Source organism: Phyllostomus hastatus, unplaced genomic scaffold, assembly GCF_019186645.2.
Source record: "Phyllostomus hastatus isolate PE091 unplaced genomic scaffold, TTU_PhHast_1.1 phas_scaffold_1674, whole genome shotgun sequence".
Taxonomy (NCBI): domain Eukaryota; kingdom Metazoa; phylum Chordata; class Mammalia; order Chiroptera; family Phyllostomidae; genus Phyllostomus; species Phyllostomus hastatus.
The window spans coordinates 10,636,044-10,663,351 of record NW_025334011.1 but is presented as its reverse complement, the minus strand read 5'-3'; the positions used below and the strand labels follow the sequence as shown (position 1 = coordinate 10,663,351).

The following is a 27,308-nucleotide window of genomic DNA, read 5'->3' as shown; positions in this document are numbered from 1 at the left end:
TAAATTTATACAGTGATAAATGGCAATTATTTCTCAATAAAATGAGGAAAAGAGGAAAAATTTTAATTCAGAAAAAATGAACTACTACCAAGTTTCTCTTTATTTTTCTTGTTATTTACAGTTCTTTTTGCTTCTGTTGTTCATGTATTTGTTGAATGGCTAGTCTTAATGATTAATATTCCCAGCAGATTTATTCACAGTGCTTTATCACTTTAAGTACTCCTCTTTGTGATGCTTAATGCTTTTACCCTGAATTGAACTTGCCTGGTATTAAGTTCCCTATTCCTGCTTTTGCTCCATGTATCTTTGACAAGTGTTGTTGTTTTTAACTTTTCTGGATCATTTTTAGATGTCTCTTTTGCATATGATATCACTAACGGTTTTATTTTGTGCTTCAGTCTGAGCACCTTTTACTTTCAATAGATGAGTGTAGTCATTTATATCTATTGATATTGATATGATAGATATGTTTGGCATTTGTTCATTCATCATTTTGTTATATTTTCATTTTATTTTACTATTTTGTTTTATGTACATATCTTAAAATACTTTGGAAGAATTTATTTTTGTTTTTAAATTTTTATATTCAATCTGTGCCCTTAAATGTCTACTGAGTCCCTACACCTATGCTAATATGTATTTCCATTTAAAATAAACTTCAGTTTAATTTTCAAAAACTACAGAAGTAATACATATACATATATATGTGAGAATAAATGTTGAAATTTGAACACTGAATTAACAACAGTTGCCTCAAGAACTGAAGCACTTTGTGTGAATGTGTTACAAACAGAATTAGTCACATTTTTTTCATGGGATGCAAATATTTCGCTCAAAAAAAAAGACTAATAGACACACTATAGTTATTTAGACTTGATTATCTGACAAACAGATATTATCTCAAAAATAAATACAGATCTCAAAAATAAAACTCTTTCATTTCAAAGACAATAAATAACAGTGTTTTTTGACATGTTAGATGTTTAAGTGGATTCAGGGAAAAAGGCACTCAAGATGTAGTTGCTAGTATTCACTGGACACTGGAGTGCCACAGTGAATTTCAGAGGAAGATTGGTTTACATTTTACAGATCCTTTGCATGGATCATGAAAAGCTCTGGGTTGCTCTGAAAAAAAATGGGTGTGTGCCTCAGTACTGGACTGTCCTGATGCATAACCTTTACCGTGGACAGGAAGATAAATGTCAGGACAGAATGGTTTTCTACAAGAAAAGGTGTCAGACAAGGGTATATTTATTTCCCTATTTGTTTAATTTGTATGTACAACACATCATACAAAAAACTAGGCTAGACTCAAGAAGGAGGAGTGAAAATTGGTAGAAGAAATATCAGTAACGTAAGATATCAATAAGTTAAGATATGCAGATGACACCACCTTACTGATGGAAAGTAGCAATGATTTGAAACAACTTCTGATGAAAGTGAAAGAAGAAAGCGCCAAAGCATGACTGTGTTTGAACATTAAGACAAAAATCATGACTATGGAAGAAATACAATTTTAACATAGACAACGAAGACACTAAAATTGTTAAAGATTTTGCTTACCTTGGTTCACTCATCAATTCAAATGAAGAATGCAGTCTAGAAATGCAGAGAGGGCTGACACTCAGAAGGGCAGCAACGGAAGAATTAGGGAAGATCACTAAGAGCAAGGATGTGTCATTAGAGACCAAGGATAAGATCATCCACATCCTGGTATTCCTAATTACTAGGACAGATGCAAAAGTTGGACAGTGAAGAAGGATGAAAGGGAAAAAATGGATGCACTTGAAACATGGTGTTGAAGAGGAGCTCTCAGAACACCATGGACTGCCGGAAAGAACAAGAAGTGGGTCCCAGAGCAAATTAAGCCTGAAACACTGCTGGAGGCAAAATCAAAAAAGTGAAACTCTTACTTCAAGCACATCATGAGAAGGCAGGGTTCTTTGGAAAATATAATAATGCTGGAAAAATTACAAGGTAGCAGGAAATGAGAAAGACCAAATATGACATGAACTGACTCCATAAAAGAAATCACAGGTGTTGAGTCTACAGGAGCTGAGCAGGGTGGTTGAGTACAGGACATAATGGATGTCACTCATTCATCCTCAGTGGCCAGGAGTCAGAGCTAACTCAATGGCACATAATAAACTTTTGTGGACAAGTAAAAGTTAAAGGTTACAAAAAGAAAGTAAATTACAGAAAGGTTGGCATTATCTGCAACTGTTAAGGTTGACAATTTTCTAATACTTAGTGGCTTTTCTGATGATATTTCTGATTTGTGATTCTTTGATCTTATAAAATAAAATGTGTCAACATTTACAATCAGCAAACTTTGTAAACTGTTCCTTTCCAAAAGACCTACAAGATGCTACAAATTTATGCATGGGTAAAGATTCATTCAAAGTGCAACACAAACCTATGGATTTTAATGTAACTGAGTCTGAAAATTTCACTGTCGGTTTTTTAGATTCTTCACTGCAACTACATATGTACAATTATCTCAGAAGGCTATTAAACTATTTCTCCCTTTTCCAACTTTATCTGTTTAAGGGAGGATTTTATTCATATATTTCAACCAAAATCATATATCACAACAAATTGGCTGCAGGCAGAGATTAGAATCTAGCTATCTTCTTCCATTAAGACAGATTTTAAAAATTTGTGAAAATGTAAAACAAGGCTATCCTTCTCATATAAATTGTTTTTTTATTAGAAAATAGGTTTTTCTTCATAAATATCTTATCCATTTTAACATGTAACAGATCATTAGTTTTAAGAGTTAACAAATATCCTGAAAATTTCTGCTTTAATTTCTCATAGTATATATAAATCTGTAAACTATATGAACAAAAGGCTTTTGCAGTAATTAATGATTTTTAAGAGTTTAAAGAGGTCCTCAGACCATAATATATGTGAACCACTAATATACTGGAAATTCAAAGCCTATTTTGCTCAACTCTATATAAATAAATGTGAAGATAATGAAATGGATGATATTCTTAGGAAAACATAAACCACCAAAGGTATTCCAAAAGAGGGAGAAAACCTAAAATTACCACAGTTAAAACAATAAAGACAAAGTGGCCAAAGAATTATCTGCAGTATATCCATTCAAAAGAGAAAGAGAAAAATAAAGACCTGATTTACAGGTGAATTCTACTAAAGAACAGTTTAAGGAATAGATAATTGCAGTATTTGTAAAGCTAATTCAGAGCATTTAAAACTTCTAAGTACTAAAATCTGACAAAGACAGTTCAATCAAAGCACAGGTTTGACTGCTCATCCACATAGATTTGAAAGCTCAACTACATTAGATTTTAAAAACTTTCTTAAGCATTTTGATTGTAAAATCTTACAGAAAAATTTACCGAAAAAACCTAACAATCCAATAGAAAAATAGACAAAGGGTATGAGCTGACAATTCAACAACAAAAAAAGAAATTCAAACAGCTTACAACACTCTATACCCCCTACACAAAGGCAAATGAAAATACCATTTTCTCTCTAATCTCTATTAGCAAAAACCAAAGAATCTGACAACATACTAAACTGCCGAAGGTGTGGAGAAGTCCATTGCTACTGGGGGTAGGGAGTGATTCAATGCTTCAGAGAAAAATTTGGAACACTCTATGGAAATGAGCACTGCATATGGCTTAGCAATTCTACTTTGGTAAAATTTACTTTATAGGCCTAGTTACATTCCTGCAAAATAAACTATGCCAAGATACTAGGTACAGTTTTCTTAGTAATAGCAAAAAAAAAAAAAAAAAAGTAAACATCCTAAATGTCTACCAACAGATAGGCATAATTACATTTTTGCAAATAACTAAGTTAAATGAACTGTGAAGCAGCAGTTACAAACAATGTGGCAACTCTACATGCAATGAATGAACCATTTCCAAGATAAACTGTCAAAAATTGTGTTTGAAAAATTAATCCATGCACATACAAATATACATATCCTATCTCTGGAGGAAAACACTGTATTTCATCAGATTGCTAGGTGACTGGGTTTTAATTAGATATTGTGCATACCTTTGGTTTTTGTCATGTGCACTTACTACTTTTGAAAAAAATTGTCAGTTGATGTCAAAAATAGTGACAGAACTTTATTATCAAACCCTGTAAAGACAAAAGTCACTATGCTCAAATTAAATGTTATCTTAAAATTCTTCCTGGTGGAACTAAAGAAGCACTTTCTCATTGCTTCAGCTTCCTATATATTCAAATGAATTTAATTCAAATCATGCCTATAGTAATCATCAACAAAGTTAATTCTTTGGTCAGAATCCTCTGTTTTTTTTTTAACTCTGAATTTAAGTTCACCTTCATATGTCGAGACAAAAGTTTTCATACATTTCATAACAATCCTACATACACTATATTAGAAAAGATATTATTTGAAATTCTTATGAACCTTTTAAACATTTCTACTAGAATATAATTATATCCAGTTTTTATTTATTGCAATCAGATGAAACATTGTCAGAACATTTATGATTTGTATACTTACCGAACCTTTTTTCCATTTTCTGTAATTTTCGTTACATTTAATAATCCATATTTCTCTTGACCCTATGGAACAGAATTATACTGGATATATATATCATTCACATAGACAATGAAGTCCAAATCCTTACATATAACTGAATCAAAATGATCTGATACTCTAAAAATAGGCTTAAAAGATTAATATGTAATGTAATGTGCTTAGTTCTTTTTTAGAATATAATTTCCTAATATACAGGAAATATAATATATAGTTTCCTTGTATATAGTATATAATTTCCTTGTATATAGTTTTTAATTATAATTAAATTATAATTTCCTTGTATATAGTTTCAGTAATTCTATAACTAAAAGCTTCCTCTTCTCAAGTCATAGCAGCCATAAGGTATTTTGCTATCAACTTAGATTTCCATATAAATGCTACAAGTCAGCACCGGGGAAAACATGACTTCCTGTTCAAAGAAAGTAATACAATATTATGATAAATACCACAAACAATGAATTGTTTATTTCGCTGTTATGTCACAACAATATAGTCTGAAAATTATTTAAATTACTATCCCACTTTGTGAGAATGCAAAAAGTAGACAGAACAAATGTCGTGATGTATTTAATAAACTATTAAAAAGTAATGGTACTGTGCATACAACTGGCCTTAATATGGCATAACAAATTGAGTATGTGTTTCACTAAACACACTATCAGATGGTAAATTGGGCTCTGGAAAAAAACGAGATATGTTAGTCAGTTGATGTCAAAAACAGTGACAGAGCTTTATCATCAAACCCTGTAAAGGCAAAAGTCACTATGTTCAAATTAAATGTTATCTTAAAATTCTTCCTGGTGGAACTAAAGAAGCACTTTCTCATTGTTTCAGCTTCCTATATTTTCAAATGAATTTAATCCAAATCATTGTGCCTACAGTAATCATTAACATTAGGAAGCACTGTATGTACATGATAAAGTAGTCAATTTTATTTCAACTGAAACATATAATATATACATACAGAAAAGATTATTCCCAATTCAGAATTTATTTCTATTTAATTCATGCCTCAGCTATTTTCTCCATGTACTTTAATTACAACAAATGAATTACTTTTCTTGCATGAAAGATAAACCTAATACTAAATATTTTAATGTCTAAAAAACAATGCTTAAAACTTTTGCCTGTCTGATGAAAATTCACATCTATAAACAAAGTGGACATACTGTTGCTGATCCACATTTCTGGTATACTGAGAACCTGGGAAATACTCACATGAAGTTTTTCTATAATTTTTTCATAAAACATAGGTTAGATTTCCTTAGATATGCAAGTCTGATACATTTTGTAAGAGCTTTTTATTGTCTCTCAAGAAAAACATTGAGTACACAGTCTTAAGTATGCACAAGATGTTCATTAAGAACATTCCTCCATTTACTATCCAAAGCAGGGAGGAAAGGAGGAAAATAAAAACTTTCAATGATGTAAGAACTAAGTAACAACATTAATCTGAGAGGATGGAGACTGGTTATGTGAGCACTGGAACTGGAAGTGGAGAGAAATAGGAATCAAGCCTATAACAATGCCCAAACTGAAACTCTCAGGACAACAGAGGCAGAAAGGAAATACAGGTCTCACGATGTAGAGGGACAGCCACAGTGACAAACAGCCTAAGCCTAAGGATGAGAGAGAGACTTTAAATCAGGGATTCTTACCTCAATCACCAGGTGGACTGAAACTGGTACTAAATTGTGTATGTATATGCCTCATTAAAGGAAAAGGTCCAAAACTTTCACAAAATTCTCAGAGGGATCAAGACCCAAGAAGTATTAAGCACTCTAGCTTGAACATAAGATAAAAATAAAACCTGCGCCCTGGCTGGTGTAGCTCAGTGAATTAAGCACGGGCCTGCAAACCAAATTGTTGCTGGTTTGATTCCCATTCAGGGCACATGCCTGGGTTGCAGGCCAGGTCCCCAGTAGGGGGCACACAAGAGGCAACCACATATTGATGTTTCACTCCCCCCTTTTCTCCCTTCCTTCCCCTCTCTCTATAAATAAATAAAATCTTTTAAAAAAAACCCTGCCATATCCAAAATGTGCAAATACAAAAATGATTACCATACAATGTGATTAAGTGTTATGAGAAAGATGTATCTAATACAACCTGGGAGAGAAGGAAAGCTGACACTTGAGCTAAGGAGTAGAAGTTAGCTAGATGGAAATAGGAGATGAAAAAACAAAACCAAACAAAACAGACAATACAAAGGCACAAAAGCTAGAGAGAGAATATCATAGTGAGGGACTTAAAGTTTATTGGGTGAGTAAGTAATGAGGCAGTGGAAAAAATAAAGTAAGAAAGGGTGGCAAACTGGGACCTACTAGAATACTATGCTACTGTACTAATTTCCTAAGAGATGCTGAAGACCTGAGCTAGGGCAATGACAGTGAGAGAGTGAAGAGGGCCCAAATTTGAGTGAGATTTAGAAGACAGATGGGCAGGAACTGAATGTGAGGGTGAGAAGGAAGATCTGAAAGAAACTCCCAAGCTTGAGCAAATTGGGTAGATGGTCATACCTCAGCTTCAATAACACCTTTTAAGAGAAACTTTCCCTGACCATTTGAAAGCAGGAGCTCCTCTACCTCTTCCATTATTTAGTACTGCCTCCAGTTTGTGTTTTCATGGCATTTAATGCAAAGTACAACTACACATCTATTATTTATTCACTGTCTACTCCATTAGGTTGTACACTGGGACCACATCTATTATATTAATCAATGTTAAGACCAGTGCCTAGTACAGCATCTGACATTGTAGTTCAATACATATTTGTTGCAGTAATAGACCAACAGATTAGCAGCGCTATCACAAGAAAGAAATATAACCTTTAACTTTCAAACACTGAAGATTCTGAATGTGACAAAAAAAAAAGGCTAAGTGGGTATAGATGACTAATACAGGTTTGGTTACACAGTGAGAGATTTGTGGGAAAAAATTAGAAGTTTATTTCAAACTATCTGATGTACTTTCTCTACTGAACATAATCAAAAATTAACTGTTTTTGTGTTGATTATTAAAATAACTTCATAAAAATATCTTTAATCCAGTAAAAAATTGCTCATTTTCATAAATGAAGATATCTTAGTCTAAATATGGTTGATACTCAAAACTTCATAAAAAAGCAAATGTTTTATTAAGGATTAGCAAAATGTGGTTAAATTTTAACCAAAAAGATTGTAATAAGATTATCCTATTCTAGTAAGGTAAGAAAATAATATAATGTCAGTTCTGTTAAGTAATTTGAGAAAACTTCCACAGGTTCATAATCACTTTGCAGGCTCCAGAAACTAATCAACGTGGTATTCATTTAGTAAATAGGCATTTCCCAATTTCAGCTAACAAATATTGTGTACCAAAATCAATACTGTCTAGTTCTGGCTGAGTGGGTCTGTTGGCTGGAGCATTGTCTCGCACACTGAAAGGTTGTGTGTTTGATCACCAGTCAGGGCACAAACCTAAGTTGTGAGTTTGATCCCCAGTTGGGGCGTGTACAGGAATAACCCATCAATGTTTCTCTCTCAAATCAATAAACATACCCTTGGGTGATGATTTTTAAAAAAATCAATACAGTTCTTCAAAATCCTTATGTTCAGTTAATCGTATCATAATTGTTTAATACTAAGATTCTTGTAATACAGAAAAAGTAAACTTGCACAACGACACAGTGTTGAAGAACAGCCAGAAGCTGCCAGAACAGGTAAATCCACAGAAATAGAAGGCAAACCAGTGGGCAAACCAGTGGCTGCCGGCAGGAGAGGGAGGGGGAGGTGGAAACAGATGTACACTGGCTGCTTGGGTGTGTGAGTTCCCCCCCAGAGGAGAACATCTGAAACCAGGTAGAAGGAATGGCTGTGCACTGCAAATATGTGAAATGTTACTGAGCTGTGCAGTTTAAGATGGTAAATGTTTAATGTTGTCACATAAATTTCACTTTAATAAAAAAATTGAAACCAGTGTTATTAAAAAATTAGATATTCAAATTATGTTTTTAAAATCCTTTAAAATAGTATTATTCAATGGAAAAAAACACCAATTCTTTCCATTAATACTTTTCTTAAAGAAATGTTGAAAATGTCTTTTGCTCTAATACCATAACTGGGAATACAGGTTGAAAAGTTCAAGTTTCCAAACTGTATATTCTAAAATTTTATTCAGTAATTTAGAACTTTAAAATGCATATTCTAATATGAACACTGGGAAGAAGAGATTAGATTCTGTATCAGCCCATAAAATCATATTCAGTCCATACGGTAGTCATACTGTAGAAATACTAACTTTTCAAAATGTATATACTGCCATTTCCAAAAATGATGTGTAGGAACTATGAAAAATAACAATGCATTTTAAAACTAGAAATGAAATAAAAATGAACATGTTTAAAATTTATATTAAGAAATGGAGTTTTAAATCTGGTTTGATTAGAAGAGGTCAGATGAAAATACGTGAAGGCCTACCAAAAAAGATGTTTTATGAGATTCTATTCATATGAAATGTCCAGTACAGACAAATCTAGTGAGTCAGAAAGAAGACGACTGGTTACTTAAGGCTGCGTACAGACAGGGTCTCTTTCTGAGATGATGAAAATAAAGTTGACTGCGATGATGGCTGCACATATCTGAATGTACTGAAAACAACTGAAGTATATGCACTTTAAATGGGTGAACTGCATGGTACGTAAATTACATTTAAATAAAGTTTTGATTAAAAAAAGTTTGAAGAGGTAGACGGGCAATCTTCAGAGATTTTAAGATGACATCAGTGGCTAATGCCGAGTATTATATCATTTTCATCTTTTTAAATTTGTAGCTTCCTTTTTCTTACTAAAGGCTTTATACCAACCATATTTTAACTCACAAAAAAAGAAGGGGAAAATCTCCTTGTATTAACTGGGTAAGAGTGGGAAAGACAGGCACGACTAGGTGGAACCAGGGCAAAAGGAAAACACAGAGCAAAGGAAGAGGCAGGGAGGAGAAGTCGAGGAGGGCAGAAGCCTCAGCGAGGAAGGGCTGACAGCATGGATGGGGCATGTTTCCCAGCATTCCCCATTCCATGGGAAAGGAGTGGCTGTGTGGAAACAGGCTGGCCTCAAGTAGAATGAACAGAGCTGTTCACTGTTTGTTTTGTTTTTCCACTTGAAGTTACACAAAGAATGACAAAGAGGAAACACTGGTGAGGCACTTCCCTGTGATGGCCATCAGAGGGTATCGTGAGTCCAGGATGGTCTAGTTGCTTTCAAAACTCTTCAGAAAATGGCTAATGCATGGAAAAATAATTTGCAAACAGTCCTTTGTACCTCTGTATAGAAGGTTTATGAAGTCCTAGTTCTAAGATTACCTAGAAATTCCCTTTTACCAAAATAGAAATAATTTATAAAAGGTCTTATTATACATTATTACCTATACTTAAGGTAAGTTAAAAAGAGGTTTCTGCTCTTTTTCTAGATGGACTGATAAAGAGTATGGTAGTAAAAGCACCTTATATCCATAGAGTAATTCTTTACAAATCATGCTGAGATCAGTCTGGACACTGGAGACAAGGGAACTACCTGAGCAATGTCAGAGGGAAATGTGTACAACAGGTGATACGATTCATGGATGACCTGACAAGGTTAAGAAATGGAGAAGGAGTGAGAAAAGTAAATTTTGGCATCTGTGGAAATCCTTGCCTCTGAATAAGCAATTGGAAGTATCCTAATAAACATTATAATTTCATAAAATAAAAAAGTAACAAAGTTTATGTTTTAAAAAGCTTTAAAGGTTTCACTTATTCATTCAACAAACATTTAATAGACACCTACTACCTGGCACTGCAATAGGTATTGGGGTGATACTGTTCCTTCTCTAATGAAGTTTTTCTTTGTCTAGTGGGGAATACAGGTTATTAATAGAGGATTCGAGGCTCCTCTATTACATAAGAAACGAAGAGTTACTCAATCTTACGTAATCAAGTATCGTATCATTAAATGATATGAAGAGTATTACAGGGAAACCTGACCAAATCTAGATTTAAATAAAATTCTCTGAGGAAGCATAGTTTCAACTGGGCTCCAATGAATAAACAGAAGTTAATCAGACAAAAAGATGTGGGAGAAAAATGTTTCAGTGGGCAGAGGAATGACAGTACAAGGACCTCGAGCTGAAAAGCAGGCTCCTTTGAGGAATGGATAGGATAGGAGTGCAGTATAGTCTGAGGAAAACAAGCCAGAAAGATTAGGACCAAGAGGTGGGGCTGGAGAAGCAGTTAAGAGCCAGAGCATGCAAGATCTTGTAGTCCTCATTAAAAATTGCAGCCTTCATTCTAAAAGAAAAGAGAAGCCACTAATGGGGAAAGGCAGAACCAACAAATTACAGAAAAGGCTGGGAGGAACTTCAGATACAGAGATCAAGTACAATTTCATTTCAGTTAAGACAGGTCCCTAAAGAAAGGTCATTTGGAGGTTTGTCAGTTTAGGGAAAACTTAAAGTTGAGTTTCATCTCTCCAATACTCAGCTAGCATAGCCTGAGCAATGTATTTTATAGCATAGAAGAAAAAAACAAAAAACAAAAAACAATGGCATCTATGCTCATTAAGGAGGAGGGAAATGCTTCTTACCTTTGAACTGCTAGCCTGAGGAAAAAAGGTCATGTATAATTTGATAGGATTCTCCAGGGATCTTTATATTTATTTTTAAAAACCAAACAAATGTCACTTACAAGTATGGCATATAAATTAATCATTAAAATGCCATATTTTGCAGAAAAAGGGGCTTTTAAATCAATAAAATCTGATTTTGAACTTAAACCTATTTCAATTGTAATTATTCCTCTTTGTTTTCATCCTCATCCAAGGGTATGTTTATTGATTATTTTTTGAGAGACAGACACAATGATGTGAGAGAGAAATATATGGGGGACTGGATGCCTCCCATACATGCCCCTACTGGGGATCACACCCACAACCTAGGTATGTACCCTGACTGAGATCAAACCTACAACCTTCTAGTGTACGGGGCAATGCTCCAACTAACTGAGCCACTGGCCAGGGCTAATTGTAATTATTTTAAAAAAGAAAAAAAAACAACAACAATGAAATGTAATAGAAGCCCAAGAAATATTTAAATATTATACTCAGAGAAGATTAATTTATTGAAATTGACGGAAATAGCTAGACTAATTTTTACTACAAGCTGCTATCATACTAACTGTATCTTGGTTCTTTGGTGAAGAGGGAGAAGACTCATTTTCAGGAAAGCAGGGTTTTGAGGCAGGTGGAGATTCCTATAAAAAATAAGTAATGAAAAATGTTACTCTATTTTATATAATTATATTACTCCTTCTACTCACAGTGGGAGAGCTTAATAGGGGAAGCTAATAAAATTATTTTCCTAGTTATTTTCCTTCTATATTGAGCTCTGAAACTAATATGGTACTAATTTGAAAACTACAGATATCATAAAGTTTATAAAATGTGGTATATTTTACCAATTACAGTTAAATTTAAATACTCCATAATTACTCAAAAGAAATGATGCATGTTGAGTTAAAATCAATGTTATATCAACTTGAGTTAACCATATTTAAAATAGGTAAAATCTAAATACTGTGAATAAAAATGTATAGTTACCATACTGACTTGCCCTTGGTATGGTAAGTATGAATATCCAGGATTAGGCAAAGAACAGTCACAAGAATTACCTGACAACTGCCAGAATGAGAACTTTATTTTAGTCAACAGCTATGTAAGAAATTAAATTACTACTAATATTTAAAGTAATTTACAGCTAACTTTCTAATTATTAAAAATGAGTTTTTAAATGTAAAAACGACACCTCAGATTTAAAGATTAATAACTCACCAGAAAAAATATTTTAACATTTAAGCCTACAGGAATAAAACAGGGACAAACCAATAATGTGCATTTCTAAAGCAATTATTAAAACATGGTTTCTGATTTCTAACACAGACGTTTGTAAAACTATTCATGAAAGATAAGGCTGAAGAAACATTTTTTTGGTATCAACAGCCAAGTTCCATTTAAATTTTCTCCATTCCCCTAAAGGTTTTGAATAATTTCAAGAGAATTTTTAAAATCATATGATAATACATATTATTGATTTCCCTATAAAACCAAATAATCTCTTTGAACATTCATCTTCATATCTGTATCAGTCTACTCTTCTATGCTTATGAAACTGGATAAGGTACTGTCAACAAACCTAGAGATTTGTATTAAATCATAATGCAAAACTGTTAACATCCATTCAATTGGGGGAATGTCTTCAGATGTATATCCTATATAATATGTAAACAGAGAAACTACACATTAGTACAAGTTTACAGGAAAAACCCTTGAAGGGGCAACCTTCTAAATCAAACATCCTCAGACTGCACTATTAATACAGAAAATATTAAAATCATACCAAACTTATCTTTACAAAAAGAAATTATACTTAATGTCCAAATTTCAGTTTAGCCTAATTTAAGTACTTTTTCTGATAATTTCAGATGTTTCACTTGTCAATTTAACTTCTAAGAGTGTCTAGTATTAAAATTGTCTGAGAAAAAGAGGAAAGATTTGATGACCCACAAACTAGAAAATAAGCAAATGAACAAAATGAATAGTAACTATAATTTATTTTTTCATAGCATCAGTCCTACAAAAATTAAAACCACATCAAATGGAGTAATTATGTGTAATAATTTTAATTATTATAACAAGAAACAATTTTGCATTTACAGATTTATCTATGTATACTTATAAATGTATATGCATATATAAATATACATTGAAAGTCTGCCAACAGCAGGTTTTATAGTAAAAACCATACACAGGCAGAAACAAACAGATGTACCACATATACACATACAACACACATATCTCCCTCCTCCAAGGTTGTCTGTAACAGCATAACATTTGCTATCCAGCAGGTTTCTATGATTACATTTCAAGTTACATACACTTTACCCCTTTATTAGTCAACTAGACTATTCTGGTATAATACTTCCTCTTTCACAGCCTCAAATCTTAAAAAGGTATTATTAGGCAATGATAAAAAGAAGTTTACTGGGTGGAGCAATTATCTATGATTCTATTTATAAAGGATAGGTAGGGAAAAAAGACATTTCTACCAAAAATAAGTGAATATCTGGTCTCAAGAAAATCATGTCCTCACAACTCTGAAACAATCAGATGAAAAAGGAAATACAAAAACTTCATGGAAGTTATTCTAACTGAATGAAAATAAATTTTGAGAAAGACTAAAAAGGAGTAAGAAATTATAAGTCTACATTGCCAAAATAATCATCCTTTTTGCTCAGCATTAAGAGGCAGTGGAGTTGGTTCAACAATAGCTTTTACATTAGAGCACTATATATGGTATTTAGGAGCTTTCTGTATACCTGAATTGTAATCTGGTTCTTGGAGTAAAATGAGCTTTTCTATTAAAATCTCTAGGAATCTTACCCTCTCAGGTTAATCTCAATGCTAATATATTTTCAAGCATTCTTCAATAGCACAAACCCCAGAATTTCAATCCTTTAATATGCCCTCTACATTCAACCTTATAAAACAGAAATTAGAAATTGATCTACCACTTTCATTGTTGTTCTGTTTAGTCCATCTTATGTGTGTAGACTATTTCTGCAGCTCCACAAAAAACCTTTTAATTCAACAAAGATGAATTTCAGTCACTTGTATACTTAAAAAAAATACTTGTCTTGACTGATGGACTGACATAATTTATAAAGGAGTTTAAGATGAAGTATCCAAATAAAGAAAACTATGCCTTAGGAGAGTTCATTCTGTTTTCAGTAACACACCTAAAAATGCAAGAAACCTGTTAATTATGTGAAAGAGAAGCCTTATAGTGAAATTCTTTAAAAATCCCCATTAATAAATATCTTTCTAAAATAATTTATTTAGAATTGGGATGTTACCACCACATTTTAACATTAGTATGTATGCCTATGTTCTGTGAATTTGAACTGATTTCTTACTCCATCCCCAAAATGAAGCTACATGAAAAGATGTAAGTAGGAAGTTAAAAACTTTTATGACTTTTCCATTCTGAAGTTTGCATCCAAATTCACTCCCTGTTGAAGCAGAGACCATTATTTCTCTGATAAAAGCAGCACTATACGCAGAGAGCATTTAGGGAAACAAAGGGCACAAGACTGCAATTTTCCCCAGGATGGAGAAAATTAATTAAATGTCTGTACTATAAAAACTCCTAAAGATTGAAGACAATTAACAGATATGTGACTTTAAAATAGGGTTATCAGAAAAACAAAACCTGTCAACTTCTAGGCTCAAATGTATCAAGGTATATTTACATCAGTAAGCTACAGATGAGAAGGTCCATTGTTCAAAACTTCACTTTCAAAACCAAAACCTACTCTAGGACAAACTGATGCAACACACAATAAAATGCTAGTCACCAAGGTTATGGGATTCAACCAAGAAGGAAATAAAATAATAAAGAATTTGCCAAAATTCTCAACAGATTTTCTCAAAAAGTCTTACCTTGTCATTGGTGTCCAGCACAATGGTGCTATGTCTCCACTTTGTTAATACTATCGGCTCTTGTAGCCTCCTGTCCAGGCTTCTACTTTTAATTATTTCTCTTTGTTGCTGGGATGAAGCATTATACTAAAGAAAAAAATATACTTCATAAATAATAGAAACAAAACTAGAATCTAAATATGCTACCTCCCAATGACTCATAAGGTTAGGTCAAGTTCATCATGACAATAATGTGAATGTTCTGGTCTCAGTTTTCTCACCTTTGACCAACACTTTTGTATTGGATGGACCAATTTAATACTATCTTTGGTAAAATATTAAATCTTCCTAAGTTTCACCAACTGTAAAACAGATATAACAGAATATCTAATTCACAGAGTTGATATAAGGATTGAACAAAGTAATAAAAGTAGAAAATATCGCCCTGATAGTAGGTTCTCCAATAAGTATTAGTTATCATAATTTACAAAATGAAGTCATCAGACAACTTTTTAGGTTCTTGCTACTTCTAAAAGCCACATGAATTCAACTTTTAGTTTAGGTTTTTAAAATTATGCTTACATACACTGTAAAGTACTCTCACATTTAAAGGGATTTTTGTTTTTACTTCTGTTTTCACTTACAGGCCAAACACACTATTATCTGTTTCTCTGAAGTGGTAAAATATAATCAGGTTAAAAGGTAGAGATGGTCCTAACTCTAAAGAACATTCCTAAATATATTAGTGGTGTACAAACTATAAACTGTCAAGAAAACTGCATATAAAATTAAAGACATATTACCAATAAGGTATTTCAATCATTTCAGTCATTTAAATGTTTGAAATGTCAAGCATTATCACCAAGCATAAACATTTCAGCAATGCGAGGTTTAGCCCTGGCTGGTGTGGCTCAGTGGATTGAGTGCCAGCCAGCGAAACAAAGAGTCACTAGTTCGATTCCCAGTTAGGGAACATGCCTGGGTTATGGGCCAGGTCCCCCGAAGGGGGGGTGCAAGAGGCAACCACACACTGATGTTTCTCTCACTCTGTTTCTCCTTCCCTTCTCTTCTAAAAGTAAATAAATAAAAACTTAAAAAAAAAAAAAGAAACATGAGGCTTAAAAGTTATACTGTTTTATACAGGTAACAGTAAATTATTTATTATAATAAAATAACAAAAAAAAGTAATCTGCTTTTTAAGGGATATAATTCTTCTACTGAAACCAAAAGATATCTAATATATCTATTACCTCTACTCCTAAAAAGCCCAGTAAACCTTAAAATTTAATGACTGGTTATAATTTCCACTAAAGTATCTTTGGTACTTTTTAATATCTTAAGGTGTTTTTAATGTTCGAATATATTTCTCCACAATATGCCATTTATTCTCTCCAAAATGAATCCATACAGGCCCTTCTCAAACTGTCTCCCAAAGCCGTTATTTCATTCTTCACATTAAAATTTGCCAAAGCCAGGTAATCACAGCTAGATGTTTGTTATTAATTCACTGTTACTAATCTTAAAATTTATCACAGTCCACTCAGGGATCATTTCTAGAATAAACAAAGATGTTCAAAGGATACCAAAAAAATTCTGTGCCAGAAATCTTTAAGTGTAAAGGGACCCAATTAACAGTGCTATATTATCCTTTCAAGATAACCATCATTAGCAATAAGGAAAATGAATAGTTGTGTGAAAGCTTATACATGAATGTTGTTACCAATCCTAGCTTTTGACCTTTATGATTACCACTGTTTAAAAACCCTTTCTACGTGGCAACAAAAATAATATAAAGTTAGACTAGGTAATAATCACATTTTAAATGTGCTAATTGTTTTACTAGGCAACGGTGTGTTCAAAAAAGCCATTAAAAAGCATAAATGAAACATATAAAATCTAATGTAGACAATACAAAAATAAAGTATGATAATTAGAGAAAAGAAAAATAAGAAGACCCCACAGTTAACACACTCACACACACAGCCCTAGTTTAATCAGATGACTAAAACTTAACATATTTCTAATTCCTTTAAAAACACTTTTATTTAAAAAATTTAACTAAAATTTTATTTGAATTATTTCAAATTTATACAAAAGAATAGAGACCATAATGAAAATCTACCATCAAGCCTTAGCATATCTAACATTAAGACATTTAAAAAAAAGAAAACAAAATAGTATAACCACATTAGAGGCTTTTACTATATCATACAGCTTCCCCATTCCATTCCTCTCTCCCTCTCCCCAGCAGTACCATGTAATTCAGTGTTTATTATTCTCATGAATTTTATAATTTGATATATACTTATATATGTAAATATATATATTACTTGTTTTAAAGTCTATATAAACGGAAACATATTACACATATTCTTCAACTTGCTCTTTTCATTCAATATTTTTATTTTTTAAAATGTGTCCACATTGGTGAGTATGCAGCTCTAATTAATTTACTTTTATTTCTACATAATGGTTATAAATGGATATGCCCAGGGTGGTAATACTAATTCACATTCTTACCAGCATATCATAGTGCCTTGCACTGCTCTACTTGCTATTGTTGAACTCATACACATTTACGTATATAAAATAAATGTACGTACATTTGCAAACATTTAAAAATCTATATAAAGGATATAATGCTATCTCACTGTTTTAATTCACATTTTCCTGGATACTTGTAAAATTGAGTATCTTTTCATGTACTTATTTCATGTATGTCCTCTTCTGTGTATTGCTTAGTCATATATCTTACCTATTTTCAACTGGATATCTTTCTCTTACTGGTAGGTACAAGAAGAACAGGATGTTCTCTATTTTGGGGATCCTAAACCTTTGTAAGCTGAGTTGAAGACATCTTTTCTTAGTCTGTAGCTCACCTTTTCTCCTTTGTGTATTGTATTTTTTTATATTAGAAGACATCTCATTTAATTTTAATGCAGTCACATCTGTTAATCTGTCCTTTCATAGTTTTTCCTTATCTAGTGTTAAGAAATCCTTCCTACTTCAAAGTCAAAGATATTCTTTGATATATCCTTCTATAGCCTTTATGTGTGCTTATTATATTTATATCTCTAATCTACCTGGAATTAGTCATTAAGTGTTAAGTCAGGTCAAGGTGTACATTTAGTTATTTTTTTCTCATGTGAATAACCAATAATCCTAGCAACATTTACTGCATAGTCCATGCATAACCTACTGATTTCTAATGCCACATCTGAGCTTCCTATTCTGTTCTGGTCTATTTTCCTACACATGTCCCCATACTACCGCATCTTAAATCACCATGGCCGGAACCCCGTCCCTCATGTGTATCCACCCTCCCAACACACATTCTCCCTACTCAGGAATGTTTTGTTTCTTCATAGGCCTCTGTTTGCAAATAAAATTTAGCACAAGTTGCAAAAAAGATGGGGAGGGAGACAGTAAATGGAAATACAGTGAATTTTACAAACTAATGTGGACACTATTATAAAATTAACTCTCCCAATGCAAGATCATAATTGTATACTGCACCATTTATTCAGGTCTTCCTTTATGTCCTTCATTTCTGCTCTGAAATTTTAGTTAAGACCTTACAAACTTTAACAGGCATCTTCTTAGCCAAGATTCTCCTTTGTAGCTGCTGCTGCTAATGCAAAGAGGACTTTATTTACATCATATTTTCAAACTGACTACTTACTAGAGAAATGAGTAGTTTTTACATTGATTTTATACCCAGCAATTCTACTGAACTCTCATCAGTTCTTAGTTTGTAGATTCTCTTGATTTTCTAGTAAAAAAAAATTGTATCTTTCTTTTCAATTCTATTACAGGTAACCCCCATTTTCTTAAAGTTTATATTATGCCACTTCCCTTTTACAAAAGACCTATACTAGTACCTGTTTTCATTAGCAGAAAAAAGATCCAAAGAAAAATTTTGCTTTTATGATAAAGTTGTCACGTACTCTATGCCACTTTGGTTTACAGAAGTTTTCATAGGAAATGGTCTACTTTCTGAAAGCAGAAAAAACTGGTATTTCTTTTTCTTTCTCTTATTCTATAGTTGAACAGAGGCAGTGATAGAGTTCTAATCTAGTTACTAATTCTAATGGGAAAGCTTCTGTAATCTCACCATAGACTATGAGATTTACTGCAGATTATCTGATAACCTTCAGCATGATGTAATAATATATCATTACATTTGAAGTGATTTTTATTGTAGAAGCATATAGTTGGATCATGGTTTTTTACCCATTCTGAAAATCTTTTAACAGATATGTCTAGGACATTTACATTTAATGTAATTAAGTCTTCTGTTCTGTTTACATCCCTGTTTCTCCTTTTCTGCCATATTTTAATTTATCTATACAGATGTTCCATGACTTACTTACAATGGGGTTACTTCCCCAAAAAACATCAGAAGTTATAAATATTGGAAGTTCAAAATGCACTTAATACGCCTAATCTACTGAACCTCATAGCTTAGCCGGGCCTACCTTGAACATTCGCAGAACACAATACCTGTCCCCTCCCCCCCAAAAAACTGCTGGCAACACAGCACACTGAACAGAGTCTGTTGTTTACCCTCAGGATCACGTGCCTGACTGAGAGCTGTACTCACGGCAGGTGCCCAGCATCACAAGAGAGAATTGTATACATATCTCTAGCCCAGCAAAAGATCAAAATTCAAAATATGAAGTACAGTTTCTCCTGAAGGCCAACCACGGTCACACCATCATAAGGTAGAAAAACCGTAAGTCAGGACCATCTATAGTTTTTTTCTTTCTTTAAGGATTTTATTTATTTACTTATTTTTAGAAAGACGAGAAGGGAGGGAAAAAGAGAGGGAGAGAAACATCGATCTGAGGTTCATCTGTAGTTTCTTGAACGTATCTCTTGTTATGGTTTTTAGTGCTTGCTCTAGGGATTACAATTTACATACTCAATACATCAGTCAACTAGTATCAACATTTTATTCCTTCAAGTAGAATGTAGAAACCTTACCAAAAATTACATTACTCTCTCCCTTTTTTTGATATAGTTTTAAACATCTCTACAAGGGGGACTCCAAAAACCAGTATATAAAAAGAAATAGTATATTCTTACATATTTAAACTTCAGTCACCTTCAAAGTACTCTCCATTTGATGCAATACACCTAACTGAGATGTTTTTTCCACTGCTCAAAACAGTTTTTAAACTTGTTGATTTTGATACTTTTTAGTTCTGCTGTTTATTTATTATTTCACCTCTTCCACACTGGCAAAACATTTCCCTTTAAGGACTTGTTTCAATGAGGAAACAAAAAGAGTGTCACTCAGGGCAAGATCAGATGAATGGGGAGAGTGGGCACAGGGATCATGATATTTTTGGTCAAAAACTGCTGAACACTCAGTACAGTTTGTGCAGGTGCGCTCATAAATCACCCATCATAAAACTGGCCAACACAAATGCATTAAGTCTTCAAAAAAAAAAAAAATCACTGAAGCTGGATGCAGCCTCTCACAACCATGCCAGCTGGTACACTGATACAGATGGGTTCCTAGAACACTCACCTAGCAGGGGAAGCCTGTACTACAAGGGGCCAGCTCTCCAGAAATGTTATAATTTTTGTTCTGAATGTCAAACAATTTTTTAAATTCAGGACAAAGTCTCCTCAGATACTCAGCCTTCCCATTTTTCTCCATTCCCAATGTTCCAACTTTTCTTCAGTTAGCATTTCCCTTTTGTTTATAGCAGGGTTTTTTTTTCCAGAAAAAGATGGCCAGTGATAAATCTCACAATTTACTTTCATGTAAAAATGTCTTTATTTTACTTGCATTCCTGAAGGAAATTTTTGCTGGATATACAATTATCACTAGCTGTTACTAATTACTGGTGAAAAGGTCTTTTCTTTCAACATCTGAAAAATGCCACACCACCTCCTTCTAGCTTCACAGCTTCTAACAAGACATCTACTGCCATTCAAATCATTATCACCCTATAAAGTAATGTGTTGTTTCACTGAGATGCTTTCAAGATTGGGAGGGCGGGGAAGGAGGGGCTAGGGTAGTGAAATCCTTAAGTTTTCAGAAATTGGATTACAATGTTGACGTGGATTTCTTTGGGTCTATCCTGTCTAGTGTTTACTCAGCTTCTTGAATCTGTTGGTCTGCCTTTTACCAAATTTGGAACATTTCCAAACATTATTTCTTCAAATGTTTTTCAGCCTTGCACTCTTTCTCCTCTCCTTCTGGAACTCCAATAAAACAAACGTTAGATCTTTTGTATTTTCCCACACACTCAGAGGCTTTGTTAACTTATCTGTTTTAAAAAATCTATTTCTTTTTCTTGGGACCAGTAGGCTGGCCTGGCATGTTCTAATGGTGATGGCAGAGGTAAAAGAGCAAGCCCTGGTACAAAAGCCAGGACCTGATACAGAAGCATCTCAATACGGTGCTTTCTGATACATTTGCTCACATCCCATCAGTGAAATCAAGTCACCTTACTGAACTCAGTTAATAGCATGACAACACACCTCATCCAGTGGGAGGCCACTATGCAGCAACAGGTACACAGCAAAGAGCACTGATACAGGAGTGGGTAAAGAAAGGCCTCAATGGCTCAGTGATGCAATCCACCCAGGCAAGTAATCTGATCTTTAACCCTTTGATGGCTTTTACAATTGTCTCCCTATAATGATGTTCTGCAGATCCAGTGAACTTTGTCAACATGTGGATGTCTACCTATCCTTTCTTTAGCTTTAGAAAATGTCCGTTAAGTCACATTTTTATATATTATTTCTCTACCATTTTCTGCACTCACTTCCTAGCATGAGTATAGAAAACTCTACCTATCTTCCATTTCCCTTAACTATGCATTAATGTTACCTTCCTCTGTCTCTTCTATAGTTTATGCTATCCACTGTACTTTTTATTTCAATGACTATCTTTTTATCTCAAAAATTTCTAGTTTATATTAACAGTAAAATGACAACAAACTTACAATTATCAAAAACTGAATCTAAAAAACAAAAACTAAGCAAACAACTGGAACAGGAACAGAACCAGAGAAATGGAGATCACATGGAGTGTTATCGGTGGGGATTGGGAGGGGAAGAATGGAGGGGAGGTACAGGAAATAAGAAGCATAACTGGTAGGCATAAAAAATACGAGGAGAGGTTAAGAAGGGTATAGGAAACAGAGAAGTCAAAGAACTTGTATGTACAACCCATGGATATGAACTAAGAGGGAAGGAATGCTGGAGAGTTGAGGGGTTCAAAGGGAAGGGGAGAAAAAAATTGGGAAAACTGCCCTGGCTGGTGTAGCTCAGTGGACTGAGCGCGGGCTGGGAACCAAGGTGTCCCAGGTTCGATTCCCAACCAGGGTACATGCCTGGGTTGCAGGCCATGACCCCCAGCAACCGCTCATTGATGTTTCTCTCTCTCTCTCTCTCCCCCCCCTCCCTATCCCTTCCCTCTCTAAAAATAAATAAATAAAATCTTAAAAAAAAATTGGAAAACTAATAGCATAATCAATAAAATATACTTAAAAATAAAAAATAAACCTTATTTAAAACAAATAAAGCAATTTCATTTCAGAAAAAAATTTCTTTATTACATTCACCTGTTCATGTAACATTTGTTTTTATTTTTTTTGTTCTTCATTTAACTCTTTGAAAATCTACAACATATAAAGCTTTTATCATCTACAGTACAATGATCTCTTGATTTTCTCATGTCTATAATAGCATCAGTTTTTCATGTCTTTTAAAAAAATTCTAAATGGCATTCATTTTGAGAGATATTTTGTGGTTTCTTTGCTTTTAATTCATCTTTATTTTTCCCTATTAACCCTTCCTCTTGTCTTTGAGCTTACATTTCCCTTCACTTACTCCCAATCTAGAACCAGATGTATATAATATGTGTGTACACGTTCTATCTTACTTAGCTGTCATATGAACATGTTTCTCTTTTCCAAATTTATAACAAACTCCTAGAGGGTAAAGACCAAGCTCTATGCATTTGTGTCTCTTAGAACACCTACACAGTACTGAGATCAAAGATGTATTTAGAAAATAGTAGTTAAATTTCTAATCTCTGTATTGAAGGTTACAAATCTATTTGACAGAACTTAAAATTTAAGACTTACTTTCATTGTTAAATTCCTTAGGGTACTGAATTAAATCTGCAGTTTTCTTTATCTTACATTAACAATCCATTAAAGAGTGGTTCTAAAACATTTTTCCTCATTTCCTTATTCCTACTGTACCCAACTCGAGCCTCCTCTACGTATCAAATTTAATTGGAAATATAAGAAATTGACTAGACCTTCTGACATTTTATTCTAAGTGGCAAATGGCGGCAGAAAATAAGATAATATCACAAAACTAAAAACTCAACACTGGTCACAATCAGCATCCATTCCCATTGCTGTAGAACTAACTACCCTTTCCGGTTTTGATATAACTCAAGTCCCTTGCTTCTCTTCTCCCTTTCACCCAGGGCATCTCCAGAAGTTAGTTTCCTAATATTGAGCCCACATGTCTTCTGACCAAGAAAAGTACAGAAGTCTTTAAAAAACCCAGCTACCAGTTAAGTAAAGGTTCCAAATTAGCCCTTATGCAAAGTTATTCTGGGAGCCTCTCCTTTTAGTGGACCCTGACCTGGGAAAAATCAGTCAAAAAAAAGTCTTATGTTTGATGCCATTACTCCAGGCAATCAGAATAATAGGAGTGATAATTCAAATTTGTCAAGAGGAACAAAATTAACATTATAAAATTAACATTACATCTTTAATTAATATTATATAATCCGTGTTCGAAATCATTTTCAATGAAACACACTTTCAGATTTTTCTTCTGATTTTTTAAGTCAAAATCTGATCTCATTTTATAAGTTTAATATTATAAAATTAAGTACTGTTTTATAGTTTTTAATATTGAATACTTATATACCCAAAACATATTCTTATTCCAGCACATAGGATATTACATTTTAGCCATCACTATCCATAGATTTTTCTTATAAATGGTACCAGTATTAAAAAGTAACACCTGACATATTTTTCAACTTCTTCCTGGTACATTTACAAAACAAAGTATTATTAATCTTATTATGAATACTTCTTTTCTCCTAAACTTTTGTTAATAGCCATATAAAGCTTGGAATATTAATTTGTCACTTAAAAGTTTTATTGAGGGACAATTAAATCTGGAAAATAAAGTTAGATCATTTCATATTCAATTTCTGGAAAACTTCCAAAAAGAAAAAAATCCCAACACTGTTACTGTACCACTCAACTGCTATGTTACGGTTCATCAAATAAGACTATTATAGGGATCTGAGGGCTCAGCACAATTTTAAAGTTTAAAAAGTAGTATGGTTTTATCGTAAGTATGAATCAGATACAAAAGTATAAATTAATGACAAAAATTTAAATCTACGAATGTTTTACTAAATTATATTTCATAATTTTAAAAAGTAGTAATATAAAACTTTTAATCCTCAGAGCAATTTATGGCACTTTTTAATTTTTTTATGGCACTTTTAAATACATTTTATTTAAATCTTTCTTCAATCTTGGTATGACTTTACAGTTAACTTTAAGTAAAAACCATGTGACCCAACTATAGAGACCAAAAAGAGATCAGTGGTTGCTGGGGAAAGAGAAGGGGCATGAATAGGCAGAGAACAGGTTTTTAGGGTAATCAAAATGCTCTGTGATGTGTCATTATACTTTTGTCTAAACACATAGAATGTGCAACACCACCAAGAGTGAACCCTAAGGTAGACAACAAACTGTAAGTGATTATGATGTGTGTCAGTGTAGGTTCTTGGTAAAAAAAAAATATATGATTCTATTATGTGACACTGAAAATAGAGAAGACCATGCATGGGGGGCTGGGGGACAGGGGCTATATACAGCAAATCTCTGTACCTTCCTCTCAATTTTGTTGTAAACCTAAAACATGGGAGAGGGGAGGGCGAGGTAGGGTAACAGGGGTGGGGGAAATGAGGACAACTGTAACTGAAAACAATAAAAAAACCCCTAAAACTGCTCTAAAAAAGTAAGTCTTAAAAAACCCCTACAATCTAATAATATCCTCTAAACTCTTTGTATATGAGAGCTTTTGTAATTAAAATATAAAAATTATCTTTATTAATACCAATATGTTAAGTTCCAAACAGTCCTTAAAAAAAATACTGTCTAAATGTAAACTTTAATATGACTTCTAATTTAGAAAATGTTAATTTAAACAATAAAGTAGTTAAAAATATGAAATAGTTTTAGTTGTGCTGAGCTGGGCAAAAAATAAAGTACCTATGGAAAATTCATGATGAAGTACCCAAAAACGCTTATTTGAAGACTTTACAAAGCTTTTTTAACTACAAGAGATTTCTAGGGCTATACTTGATAGCAAAATTAACCAGTAAAAACCAGTATTTCCTTCATCCCTCTCTCCCTAACCCCCACCAAGTTTCCATCATAGCAACCTACATTGTTCCTTGAGATCCATGTAGGTTGATCAATGTAACATTTTAAAGCTATCAGAATTATAATGGAGCTCTTTTGCTACTGGCTCAATACAGATGCACAAGGCATGGTCTTAGAAATGAACTACAGGCTGTATATATCATATTTTATGAGTATCAAGCCAGATAACACTCACAGAAAAAAAAAAAAAACTACTGTTAGCACCAGTTCACTAGATTAGTAACACCTAGTAATCTTTTTCTATATCCACATGTATTCATTTATACCAAATATTTTTCTTTAAATTCACTTATTTTAAGGAAATTTCTTTAAAAACTAAAATCTATCTGATAATTGATGCCACAGACATGCTAATTATAGTTGTTTTCTAAAATATTAAAATAATGTACCAATTAAAATCTAAGTGTTTGCACAGATATCATTTAAACTTAGCCCTAGTGTTGTGTCTGAAGAGATACCCAGTGACACCCTAGCAGATCGTATCACTACATGTTGCCTCTCTCAGCCAATAACTGACTCAATTATAACACATATTTCATACAATAAACATGAATATTGAGTTGATCTTTCTCTTCAAAATAAAGATTAAATATAAGACCAACTTCAAGTAGAAAATTTAATGTATTCAAGATAACTAGATATAAGATGGCATTACTGGCACTGAAAAGAATTCTTATTCCAGGAATAATGAAAAACAAATTTCATGTTAAACCAAAAGAATATTTTAATAGGAACAATCAATAATATCTATAAAAATAATGCACGTTTTAGAAAATTTTAGCCAATCCCAGGATTCTCGATGAATTCTGAAGAAATTAACTTTGTTGCTTTTTAAAAAGTTGAACAGACTAAGAAAAGAAAAAAAACTTACAGACACAAACAACAGTATGGTAATAACAAGAGGAAAAGAGGGTAAAGCAGGAATGAATGGTGATAGAACCAGACTTCACTTGGGGTGCTGAACACACAATGCAATATGCAGATGGTGTATTACAGAATGTGTACCTGAAACCTGTCTTATTTTACAGACCAATATCACCTCAATGAATTCAGTAAAAAATTAATAAAATAAAAAAGTTAAATATATATGAAGGACTCACGGACAGAGCCAAGGTGGGGTGGGATTGAAGGTAGGGGGTGGTTGTGGGTAGGGCGGGGGACAGTGGTGGTGGGAAAATGGAGACAACTGTATTTGAACATCAATAAAAAAAGTAAAAAAAAGTTGAATAAAAATTTAAAAATAAATCTACTGAAACCATTTGCATATTATTTCATCTACTATTTTTAAATAGAAATTCAGAGTTAAGGTTTATTACCTTTGGCAATTCCCACTCCGACCTAGATCCATCGGCACTGTAGTAATATTGTCTACCTTGATCATCAACATGCTTGAGCCACTATAAAAAAAGAACAGGTGTTATCTTTTAATTTAAATAAAGGAGAGTTTAGCCTTTTATAATCAGAGATATTAGATATTATTCTTGTAAGTTCTATTCTACTTGCTTTAGAAAGCTGCAAAAAACAATTTAACAACCTATGCTAACGCTTACATTTTAAGTTTAGAAAGAGTAAATAACTCAATATTAAATGTAAGCTTATTTTCTCTCCCTTTCATCCAAAGTCAAGCTAGTAGTTCAAGTACGACTTAAAACATAAAAAATACTTTTATACAACGTAAAGATACACAGATACATATGCGCTAAACACAGGGCCACCACACCCACCTCAACAACAGGATTAAAAAATTAACAGAAGGGGATTTTTCTTTAATCTTTAAGTAGAAAACTACTAAACAATTTAATCCAAACTTCATAGC

At 33.1% G+C, this 27,308-nt stretch overlaps 1 protein-coding gene across 3 annotated transcripts in view; it reads right to left on the bottom strand.

Annotated features, from left to right (window-relative positions):
• ARHGAP12 (Rho GTPase activating protein 12) overlaps positions 1–27,308 on the bottom strand; it is a 111,265-nt gene that overhangs the window by 22,868 nt on the left and 61,089 nt on the right. For all 3 annotated transcript variants that reach the window (XM_045857884.1, XM_045857886.1, XM_045857885.1), the window contains 4 exons: positions 26,809–26,889; positions 15,057–15,182; positions 11,738–11,812; positions 4,514–4,575 (listed from right to left, as the gene is read on the bottom strand). In XM_045857884.1, the coding sequence (XP_045713840.1) occupies positions 4,514–4,575; positions 11,738–11,812; positions 15,057–15,182; positions 26,809–26,889 (344 nt within the window). The remainder of the gene's footprint in view (positions 1–4,513; positions 4,576–11,737; positions 11,813–15,056; positions 15,183–26,808; positions 26,890–27,308) is intronic.